We start from the raw sequence: 11,355 nt of genomic DNA, 5'->3' as shown, positions 1-11,355 counted from the left end.
GGGTCAGAAACATCCTAAAAATGAGGGCGTGGTGGGTTTGGGGGTGTGGGCGGAAGAAGGGGATTGGGGCACGGAAAACCAAGAGTCCCCCAGGGAACAAGATCTTACTAAAAAGGTACGTCAGGGAAAGTAACATGAAAGGTATCCCTGGCAGCAGCATCCCCCAAAGGCTCCGCAGACTTCAAAGAGGACCCGCCACGTCCAGGCAGGCGGTACCCCGCCCCGCCCCCCTTCCCCGCTCAGGTGCTGAGTCTGGGACCGGAGCCACGGGTTTGACCTGGTCTTCCACTCCATCTCTCCTGCCCGTTCCCATGCCCTTCCAGCCTGAGGCTTTATTAAGGCTGATGCATGCCAGCTTGGAGCCACTCGCCCAGAGAGAAGCCCGGCTTCCAGCAAAGGTGGGAGCGTAGCAGGGACGGAAGATGAAGACAGCCCCGCGACCAGGTATCTTCCCTGGCTCCTGGGGGTGGACGGGCAGCACCCCCGCGCCCTTTCCTCGGGCTGGGCTCGAGAGGCTAGCTTTGCACGGACCGCTCTCGGTCCGCTCTAAGAAGCAGACCGTGAAGACCTTAGCGAAAGGGGACTGATCTGGAGAGATCCCGGCAGAGCAGGGCCGGCAGCACGGGAGGGCCGCGGCCAGGGCGCTGATGCGGAGAGGCCTCGGGGTGCGAACAGGGAAGACGGGGCGCGGGGAGCCCAGCACGCACCCGCCACGAAGCTCCGGTTTCCCCTCTCCGCCTCTCCGTAGCCTCCATCCCTCCCCAGCCGCGTCTCCGAAAGCACAAAAGCACAGGGAGGGGAGGGGCTGCGCTTCACCCCGCCCCCTCCCCGGCCCCGGGTTGGCTGTCGCAGCTGTCCATCTGCGTTCTATTTTTGGTGGGGTGGGGAGGCCGGGCCGCCCTAGATCACGTTTGCCGCTAGCAGCCAACCAGTCTGGGCCGGGGCTGCGGGTGGAGCTGCTATTGGGGGCCAGTGAGCTCAGCCCCCCCTTTCCCGGCCCTCCAGCCTGGGTCCCCCACCCCTCCACGCCCGGCTCGGGGAGGTATATCCTGCCTGCTCCACCTCCCCCTCGTGGAAGCGGAGCGGCGGCCTCCGTGTAACGCGGGGGCGAGATGTAGCGAGCCCGGCGCCGTAGCTGGACACTCGCCGTGGCGGGCGGGTGGGGGGCGCGGGGCCCCGCGGAGGACGACGACTACGAAGGAGAAGGAGTGATGAGAAGAGGGGGTACCCTGCATCCCCCCAAGACCGCCAGCCCCAGGTGCCCATCATCTTTTTCCGGGTCCAAGGGTGGGGGGCACATAACTACTGTTAAGTCCGGGGGATTGGGGGGATGGGGGCGAGTTGCACTAATGTAATCAGCTTGCAGGAGAGTTTGAGGGGTGGTGGGGAGGGAGGGAGTTTACTGTTACCTCTCCCTGCCCCCCCCCCCAGTAGGTCTGGGCCCTGAATTGTGGTACTGATCCCCCACACACACATTTCAGCCCTTTTCTCTCCTGCCCTGGGACCCCCTCCGGTATTCCGGGGTTGCAGGGCTAGATAGAGGAGTTAAAGGGAGGTTTTGTCAGTAATGTTATCCCAGTTACTTGGGTTTGCTCCATCTCCCAACAAACTAGGGTTGAGGAGTTGATTATGTTTGGGGTTGTTAGGGACGATTAGCACTGCATCCCCACCCTCCCCCCAAACACACACACTCACTCCTCTTTGCATTGGCGCTCTTCTGGAGCTATGTCGGGTAGGACTTTTTGCCTGGAGCTCTCTCAAGACATATTAGACAAAAACCCCCAGAGTTACAAAGAGGTGCTGCATTTTGGGGTGTTTGTATATTTGTCTGTGCTTGATCACTTTCCAGTAATCTGCATGGACCCACTGAAGCTTCTTCTCTCTACATATTCCAAAACCAAGGAGGGGAGGACTGGGGGAAAGCTTGGAGAATCCACTCTAAAGAGAATCCCACCAGCCTACCTTCACCACCTGGTTAATGGAGAGTTGACTGTACTTTTCTTTGCAACTCTGTTGATTCTCAAGGACAAGAGTGGGCAGAGTTGAACCTGTCCTCACAGCCTCTCTCTTGGCTTTCTGACTGACAGCCTTGCCCTTTTCTCCCATGGCCTTCTCTAACCTTTGCTTTTTATGTGGCCAGGGTCTTAGAGGGGCCTCAGAGTCACTTCTGGAAACTCCTGAGGAGAACACCATGCCCTCCATTATTGGAGTCTTCCTGTTCTTTTGTCTCAAATGTCTCGTGGAAGTCTAATTATCTTATACTGCCATGTGGGTGGTAGAAGCTGCTACCCCTATTCCACTCGTGGAGTGGCCATAGTATAGGGTCTGTGAAACACATCCATTTTGAGAGTGAAAACTTCTAGTGCCTTGAATTGCCAGGAAACAATCAGGGGGACTGTTTGAATTTGTTCCTGCCCACCTCTGGTTGCTAAGAAAGCAATTCAGAGGGTTCTGAACTGTCTGTCCAGCCAAAGGCTGAGCATAGTTCTACAGGCCGGAACCAGGTCCCTAGCAGACCCTACTTGTGGATTGGTTACTATTTGGGGAGATGAGAAAGGTAAATCCCCAAATTTTGTTCAGATGAAATACAGAGTAAGTAATCAGAGGGAGGGAAATAACATAGCAACTAAACCTACTTTGGAGAGAAAGTTCCCCTTGAATGTTTTAATTTTTTTTTCCCTTCTCCTTCCCCCTTAAGGTGTTCAGCATAGGTTCCTGTGACTTTAAATAATAATCAGAGATTTGGAGAGGTACACAGTCTTCCTAGGAAAGTAAGGGGACAGCCAGAGCAGAGAGCAGAGGCTCGGAGAAACTGTGATTCTGCCCCAGGACCAGTATAACTTCAACAGCGTCAGAAATCTGAAGGTACCATCAGCAAGAAGAGTTTGGAGGAGTCAGGTCCCAGGCTGAGCCTGTGTTTTGAAAGACTCGAACCGAAGCTGCTTTCCTAAGAGAGTAACCACTGGGATCCCCTTGCAGGACTGCCTCAAATTTGGTTAGGCTCTCCTAGTGCTGATGCCTGCCTGGTTCTAGGGAAGCAAGTGATGTGGGGTGAGTGCACCTGCTGAGAACCAAAGAAGATAAGGAACAGTGGTTGTCCCCCACCCCCGCACAAGGAGGGGACTGGACCGCTCTTCCAGTTTGGGAATAAGGCATTCACACCCCTAGTGGTTGGCTGCTGAGTCCAGTGGGGTGTGTTTCTTGTTTTCCTTCCCGATTGTGGCCTCAGTGCTTGATGGGGCTGCCTGTTGGTGGAACAATCTTCACAGCATCTGGTGGGAGCAAAAAGCTGTGGGAGACGGCCAATGAGCCTGGGCTCTCCCTGAGACCGAGGTCTCTCCAGAGTTAAAAGGGAGAGAGGAAGAGAGAGAGAGAGAGAAATTCCCATTCTCCCTTGTCATGTCCTCCAAGCCAGAACCAAAAGACCTCCACCAGCTGAATGGGACTGGCCCTCCTGAGCTGCCCTCCCCAGCAGATATCCCTGGACGGGAGCCTCTAGCTAGCACCTCAGAGTTCCTGGGTCCAGATGGGGCAGGAGTGGAGGTAGTTGTGATTGAGTCACGGGCCAATGCCAAAGGAGTTCGAGAGGAGGACGCCCTCCTAGAGAATGGGAGTCAGAGCAATGAGAGTGACGATGTCAGCACCGACCGTGGCCCTGAGCCGGCCTCTCCCCTCAAGGAGACCTCCTTCTCCATTGGGCTCCAGGTGCTTTTCCCTTTTCTCCTGGCTGGCTTTGGAACTGTTGCTGCAGGCATGGTGCTGGACATTGTACAGGTAGGAGTAATGGGGAACACCAGGGACTGGTTACCTTGTGCCCTTAGGGAAAAAGCTGGCCGTTCTAGTTTTCCTTCCAGTCTCCATGGCAGGGGCATTCACACCCAGAAGCAGGTCTTCCTTCCCAGAAAGATCATTTCCCCTTTGGACAAGATCCTTCACTCTCAGTCCCATTACTGGCTTCCAGATCATTTTCTTCAGAAGCCTCTGGGAAGAGAGGTAAACTGTGTGGATCCAGGGTGAGGGTAATTGCCTAGCATGCATAGGCTATGGTCTAGTGCCCTGGTGTGGAAAGAGGGAGAGGGGCTGTTGCTACCCTCAGGGGATCCCTATACAGGCCCCAACTCGACTGGTTGTTTGGCCTATTCTACCAACCCTCTTATCCATTCGTCTGGGCCTTCAGGGGGTCCTAGCAGAGAGCTTAGTCTTAAGCCCTCCTTGCTGGGCAGGGATTTGGCTGACTGACAAAGTGGGGGAGGAGACTTTGTTTGCAGTGCCTAGGAAGGGTCATGAAGTGCTTTCTCACCTGTCTGCCATCTTGGCACAATCTCCTTAAAATTATGCACATATAGGCTGGAATACACACAGTGACAGGAAAAGTATCAGCATTAATTATGTTAAAACAAAATGAAGACAAAAGATGACCAGATCTGGGTAGGAACAAGAAATCTATAGGCATCTACCTGCCTTGGGCCAGTGGCTTTTCATTAGGCTGATGTGTTAGGAATTGGGGTGGGAAATGGGAGAATAACAGTCACAGATGTGTCTTTGGATCTTTAGGAGTTATCTAGTACAACTTCCTCCTTTTATAGAAGAAGACACTGAGGCCCAGAGAGGTGAAGTGATTTTGTCCAGGGTCCCTTTGATGGTAAGGAAAGAGCAGTGACTCAAAGCCATATCCTCTGACTAAGTCTATTGTGCATTCCATTGGCTAGGAAGCTTGAGCAAGCTCAGAGTTTTGTGTGTGTGTCACGGTAATGTGGCACAGGACGTGTCAGGGAGACTGTACTACGGGGTGTTCCCAAAGGGTAGGGTATATTCTGAGCTCCTTGAAGGAGCCGAGATTTGAGTTAATCAACAGCACATATCAAGTTCCTGCTGTATGCTGAGCCCCTGTACTATAAGGAGGGACAAAGGAAGAAATCTGGGCCATGTCCCTGGAAGCTTAGAGTCTCATAGTGGAGATATCAGCCCTCCCCTGAAACCTCTTGGGCTTGATGGAAGGAGAGATGTGGTCCCTACTCTGGAGGAGCTGGGTACCAGCCTAATGTGGTAGGCATGATTCCCACCTTTGGGGAGCGCTCAGTCTATGTGATTTTGACCATGAAACATCCCTTACCATCCCCAAGAGAGTAAGGAGTTCTGGGACGACTGAACTTGTTGGAAGGAATATAGCTCTACAGCAGGCAGAGGGCATCCCCTTTGCCCCCACCAGCCCCACAGAAGACATAGGAAATAGAAAGCTGGCTCTTGCTTCCCCCAGGGATATTACTGGCCTCTCAAGCCATGCCCAGTGGCATCTCCTTTGGCTCATCCCCCAGTGGGACCATGGAGCTGACAGTTCCAGATAGTTCTGGCTAAATCCAGCCAGCATGCCCACCCCCTGACCACCTTGACTCGTGCCCTTCGTGAGGAACTCTGCAGCTGCTACTTCATGGCTGGGTGTTTACAAGGGAGTCATGTGTTCTCCCCACCCCCACCATCCTGGGATTTGTTACCAGAAAGGGAAAGCCAACTGGAAGGTAGGAGAACTGAGCTATGGGTTCTCACCTACAGTATTTACTCCCTGCCCTATGTTGTGCCAGGCACTGTTTAAGACCCTAGAGATACAAGGACAGAGAAGAAAACAATGGGGCTGGTTTGTTCATTCTCAGCCATTCCTGAAAGGCTGGTCATCACTGGTCCTCATACTTTCTCCCCGATTATATTTTATCCTGTTGTACTTTGGGATCTGTCACTAGGCCCACAACCTTGTTTAAGAAGGGAATTCTGTAGGAGTGCTGAGGTTTGGGTGTTTTCTTCCTGTTGATGTTTCCTGTGTGCCACGTCCCTAGGATTTTACTAGGCTGGCCATCCCATTCTCAGGCCTAATTTGAGAGCTGCTCAGTCATAGACTCCAGGGTGAATGGCATCAAAATCTCCCAACATGTCTTCTCCTTAGAGAGGTAGCAAACATGCAGCTCACAATACTCCTCTGTATGACCCAAAACAGTAAAATGTCATTGGGAAATAGTTAATAAAATAAATAAAAATACAGTAAGACATAGATAATACGAATATGTGATTTTCTAAGTCTGTATGTGACTGGCTGGGATCCTTATGTATGCTTTAATGGCCCCCATAGCTATTTGAATTTGACACCATAGGTCCAAAGCATGGAACCCATGAAACTGGAATGACAGAAGCAAGAGGTGCCATAGGCTCTTTGAGTTTACAGGAAGAATAGGGACACCTAAATGTTGCAGTCTGGGATACTGAAAGGAGTCTCATTCAGCTTTCCCTGCCCCTTTTGCAGTACCCCCCTACCCCCCCAAACTCAGAGATGTCTAAAACTAGAAAGGGCCTTTGGTCTTAACCTTTATCGTGTGCTTTCAAAGCCCATGAGAATGAGATAACTGAACTGTGAAGAGTTAGGGAGAGGGGTGGTGTCAGCCCCTGCTAGAGAATGAATGAAATGACTGTATAAATATACTTTTCTCTACTTTGATGCCTCTGCTGGCAGTCATGTATTTTCTGTGGATGACCATGGTTAAGGAAAAACTTCGTAACAAAGAGAGCTCTCCTAAAGCTGTCTCAGGAAGGCTTCCCTGTCCCTGGCCCCCTCCTTTTCCCTGCCCCAATATGGGGAGCTGAGTTGACCCAACCAGACAGCAGCAGCTGGGCTCAGAGTAGTGGGCACAAGAATGCAGTGATACCATGGGAAGGCAGGGACACATGGAGGACAAGGGATGCTGTGACTTCCATCTGGGGCAGTGGGGATTGTTGTCAGATTTCTATGGATTTCAGAATCCCAGAATGAGAAAGATGGAAGGGACCTCAGTGGCCATCTAGTATAACCCATACCCCCCAAAATAAATCCACATGATAATATACCAGGCAAGTGGTCAGCCAGCCAGCCTTCACTTGGAAGGAGGAATGCTCTTTCTCCAGAGGCAGGGGATTACCTTTTGGACAGCTTTCTTTGTTACATGACATATCAAACCCAAATTTGCCTCATTGTAGCTAATACCCATTGCCATTGATTTTGTTCCCTGAGACCAGACAGACAAATCTAATGTATTTTCCCATAGGACAGCCTTTCAGTACTTATAAAAAAAAAAATCCTCTCGTGTCTCCCTTCTTCTCTTCTCCAGACTAAAAACATTCCCAATGCCTTCAGCCATTTCTTTTATGACATTACTTAAGACCCTTCACTAACCTTACCTTTCTCTGATTTCTCTCCAGCTTGTTATTGATAACCTTTTTAAACTGTGCCGCCCCCTCCCAAATTAAAGATGGTATTTCAGATGGAGTCTGACTAGGGCAGAGTAAAAAAAACAATCATCTTCTTATTCTTGATCTGGGCCTCTCCTCTTTTTCCTCCCTTCCTCCTGAAATGGAACTAGCCTTCCTCTTTATCCTGAATCTGAGAAATTGAAGAATGGAAGAATTTCTTTCTGGCCCAGGCCTGGGGGAGCTAGACAGGTTAGTAATAGCACCCCTGGGGGGCTTTGCACAACCAAGCAGAAGCCCAGAGCAGCCCTGAGCATTGGGTGGAGGTGGCTGAAGATGGGGAAAGGTGGGTTTGCCTATAAGATATCATGCCTTCTACAGCTTTACCTTTGGAGCTGAATAGGCTGCTGTACTCCAGCCAAGGGTGCACTTGTAATCCCCTCTTATCTGCTACCCTCTTCAGTCAGCTGCTCTATAGCCCAGCAGCTGGAGTGAGATAAGGATAAGGCCTGCAGGCTTGCTGTCAGAAAGGGAGGGAAAGAACAAGGGAGCTCTATACCCTTCCCCACTCAGATCTGAAGCCTCCATGGTGCTTAAGAGCGGAGGCAACCCCGTAGCCAAGGCTGGCTAGATCCCTGGGGGTGGACAGGAAGGAGGGGAGGTAGTCTACATGGCTCATCAGAAGAAACCTTGGATCCTGGCAACACTCCCTGGCTCCAGAATTCAGTTCCCCTGGAAATGACCCTGCCAACACTGTTGTTGCTGCGGCTGTTCAGATGGAGCGATGATCTCATCAATATCTATCATTCAGTCAGCCAGCAAGCATTTATTAAGCACCCACTTTGTACCAAGTACTGTTCTAAACACTGGGGATACAAAGAAAAACAATAACCAGCCCTCTTCTCAAAGTGCTCATAGTCTAACAAAGAAAACAGATACAAATATGATATATAAACACACACACACATATATATAACAAATAATATATAAGCGTATATTGTTTATAAACCATATGTAATCTTATGAATTAGATATGATATATATTTATCTTATAACTCACAAATTCAATATATGATATATATGACAAGATATTTATTTTATACCTTAAATAAGATATATCAGCATATATCTTAAGATACATCGTATCTTAGTTTTACATAGTTGCTTGCATATTGTTATATAGTTGTTGCATGATTTCATCTGTCTATATAAAAATTTGTACATAGTTGTTTGTATGTTGTTTCCTGTATATCTATATGTAGATATATAAATATGTAAACATATATATATATATATATATATATACACACACACATTAAAGACAATTAGGTGGTTTGGTTGTTAGAGCATTGGGCCTTAAATCAGAAAGACCCAAATTCAGATCCTTCCTCAGATACTTAATAGCAATGTGACTGAACAAGGCACTGATTTCTCTGGACTTGTGTCGTCCTCAGTAAGATGGGGATAATAATAGCACCTACTTCCCAGGGTTATTATTAGGATAAAATTAGAAAATATTTGTAAAATGCTTTGCAAGCCTAAAAGTGTTATCTAAATGCCAACCATTTTTATTAATATTATTACAGAATAAATTAGAGATAATCAACAGAGAGAAGGGACTAACTAGCATTAAGGGAGATTGGGGAAAAGCTTTTTATAGAAAGTGGGACTCTAGCTGGGACTGGAAGGAAGCCCGGAGGTGGAGAAGAGGAGGGAGAGAATTCCAGGCATGGGGACAGCCAGTGAAAATGTTTGAGTGAGGAAGTGGAATGTCTTGTTCAAAGGACAGCAAGGAAACCAGAGTTATTGACCCAGAATACCTGAATAGGAAGGTGACATGGTCAGCCCTGCAATTTAATTTAGGAAGTTCAGTTTAACAGCTGAGTGGAGGTTGGACATTAGTGGGAGTCTTATTGAGGCAGGGAAAATAACCAGCAGACTTGATTTGCAGTAGTGCAAGTGTGAGTTGATGAAGACCTGAACCTGGGCAGTGGCAGTGTTAGAGATGAGAAGGAGGGAATATTAAAATATCACAAAGGTGGAATCAACAGATAAGATATGAGGAGTGAAAAAATGAGTAGTTGAGGATGACACCTAGGTTGCTAGTCTGAGTGACTGACTGGGAAGGATATGATACACTCCCCAGGAACAGGAAAGTTAGGAAAAAGGGATGGTTGGGATGGGGGCGGGGGTTGGGGGGGCAGGGAGAAAAGAGGAAGGGAAAGTGACCCAGCATTTATTAACCTATGCCATGCTCCATGCTAAGCACTTTACAGATATTATCTCATTGGATAATGAGTCCAATTGAGTTTCTGATATCTATGGAACATCTAGTTCCAGGTATACAATAGGCAGTTTGGAGATCTGACGCTGGAGGATAGGATATAAGTCAAAAATAGATGAGTAGATTTGGAAATCATCAGCATAGAGATTATAATTGAATCCATGGGAGATCAGCAAATGAAAAATATAGAGGGAAAAAAGGAGGGTCTTCTCCAGGATAAATCCTTGAGAAATAGCCATGGCTAGTGGGTATGACCTGGATGAAGATCCAGGAAAGGACACTGAGTAGTGATCAGACAGATAGGAAGAGAACCAGGAGAGAGCATTGTCGTGAAAACCAAAGAGAAGAGGGTGATTGACTGTCAAACACTGTAGAAAGGTCAAGAAAGATGGTGATTGAGAAAAAACCATTAGATTTGGCAATTAGGAGATCATTATTGACTTTCAAGAGAGCAGTTTCATTTGGATAATGAGGTTGAAAGCTAGACTGCAGAGAATTAAGAAGAAAATTAGAAGGAAGGAAGTGGAGAAATGTTGTAGATGGCCTACAAGTTTAGCCATAAAAGGGAAGAGAGATATAAATGATAGTTAACAGGGATGGAGGGAAAAAGAGAGAGTTTTCTGAGGATGGGGGAAATATGGGCATGTTTGTAGGAAGAAGGGAAGCACCTGTGTGGGCACAGTCTCTAAAGATACAGAGCACAGTTGATCCATGCCTGCCCATTGTGGGCCTCTATAAAGTCCCACCCCAATACTTTACATAGTATGGCATTAACCACTGTTGGCTCTCAAAGGCTCTGTGCCAGAAGGCTACAAGTTCTGGCAGGTTCTGTCATGCTGGAAAGGCCTAGAGGATGGTCCAGCCTGGCTAAGTCTGGAGGAGTTCAATACCAGTGGACTGGTCACTTGATGATGAATTCTTTGGTCCTGGCAACCCCAGGGGATGTGATAGGGGTGTAGCTGACATTCATATATGTTTGAGGCTTAAAAAGAAGTCTTGATCTCATTTATCTCAAAGAGCTTTAGCTCATTTGAGCCTTATGGCCTCAGTGTGAAGGTAGGTGCTATCGGTACTATTAACCCTATTTTACATATGAATGAGTCTGATTCTTTTCAACTAGGATTTTATCAAGCACCTAGGATACCCCTGTGTGTGGATTCCCAAAGACAATGAAAGTCTCTACCCTCCCTAAAACAACTGGTACACAAATAAATTAAAAGTATACTTTTAGGGGCGGCCCTGCCCTGGAGTCAGGAGGAAGGGAGTTCAGTTTCGGCCTCTGACACTTAGCACACAAAAAACCATTAGCTGTGCAACCTTGGACATGTTACTTAACCCCTATTGCCCTCCAAAAGGCAAAAAAAAAAAAAGTATACTTTTAATAAAAATATACTAACTAGGGGAGGGGAGGTAATCTACAGCTCCTATTTCTTCCTCTTTGCTGGTGTCTCTTGTATGAACTTTCAGTCAACATTTAACAGGTGCTGATAGAGAGCAGAGTGCCAGGTTTTGGAGAAAATAAAAAATTTAGAGAAAGCCTAGTCCCTACCTTCATCCATGACCTTAATACAGGCTCCAATTACCTTATTTCTTGACTGTTGCTCTGCCTTCCCAGCTGACATCTCTGATTTGAGTCCCTCTTCACCCTAGCCTCATTTGTTTATCAGTGGGAGGCATATAGTGTCTTTGGTGTGTGTGTGTGTGTGTGTGTGTGTGTGTGTGTGTGTGTGTGTTAATGTTTTATTGGGGGTTTTTTTGAAGTAGGGTTGTTTTTTAAGATTTCACTATTAATTCTGAATAATTGACCACCCAATAGAGCTTTCTCTCTCTCTGTCTCTCTCTCTCTGTCTGTCTGTCTGTCTGTC

At 48.0% G+C, this 11,355-nt stretch overlaps 1 protein-coding gene across 2 annotated transcripts in view; it reads left to right on the top strand.

The window, feature by feature from the left end:
• Positions 1-901: 901 nt before the first annotated feature.
• SLC41A1 (solute carrier family 41 member 1) overlaps positions 902-11,355 on the top strand; it is a 40,239-nt gene continuing 29,785 nt past the window's right edge. The window contains exons 1-2 of one of the 2 annotated variants that reach the window (XM_069074696.1): positions 902-1,258; positions 2,699-3,774. In XM_069074696.1, coding sequence (XP_068930797.1) covers positions 3,400-3,774 — 375 coding nt within the window. In that variant the 5' untranslated portion in view covers positions 902-1,258; positions 2,699-3,399. The remainder of the gene's footprint in view (positions 1,259-2,698; positions 3,775-11,355) is intronic. The other variant, XM_069074695.1, reaches the window with a different exon arrangement.

This window comes from Petaurus breviceps, unplaced genomic scaffold (genome assembly GCF_028583685.1).
Source record: "Petaurus breviceps papuanus isolate PSGF00001 unplaced genomic scaffold, PetGlider_PUasm1.0 90895, whole genome shotgun sequence".
Classification (NCBI taxonomy): Eukaryota; Metazoa; Chordata; class Mammalia; order Diprotodontia; family Petauridae; genus Petaurus; species Petaurus breviceps.
Note: the sequence above shows the minus strand (reverse complement) of the source record. Positions and strands in the feature narration are given on the sequence as shown.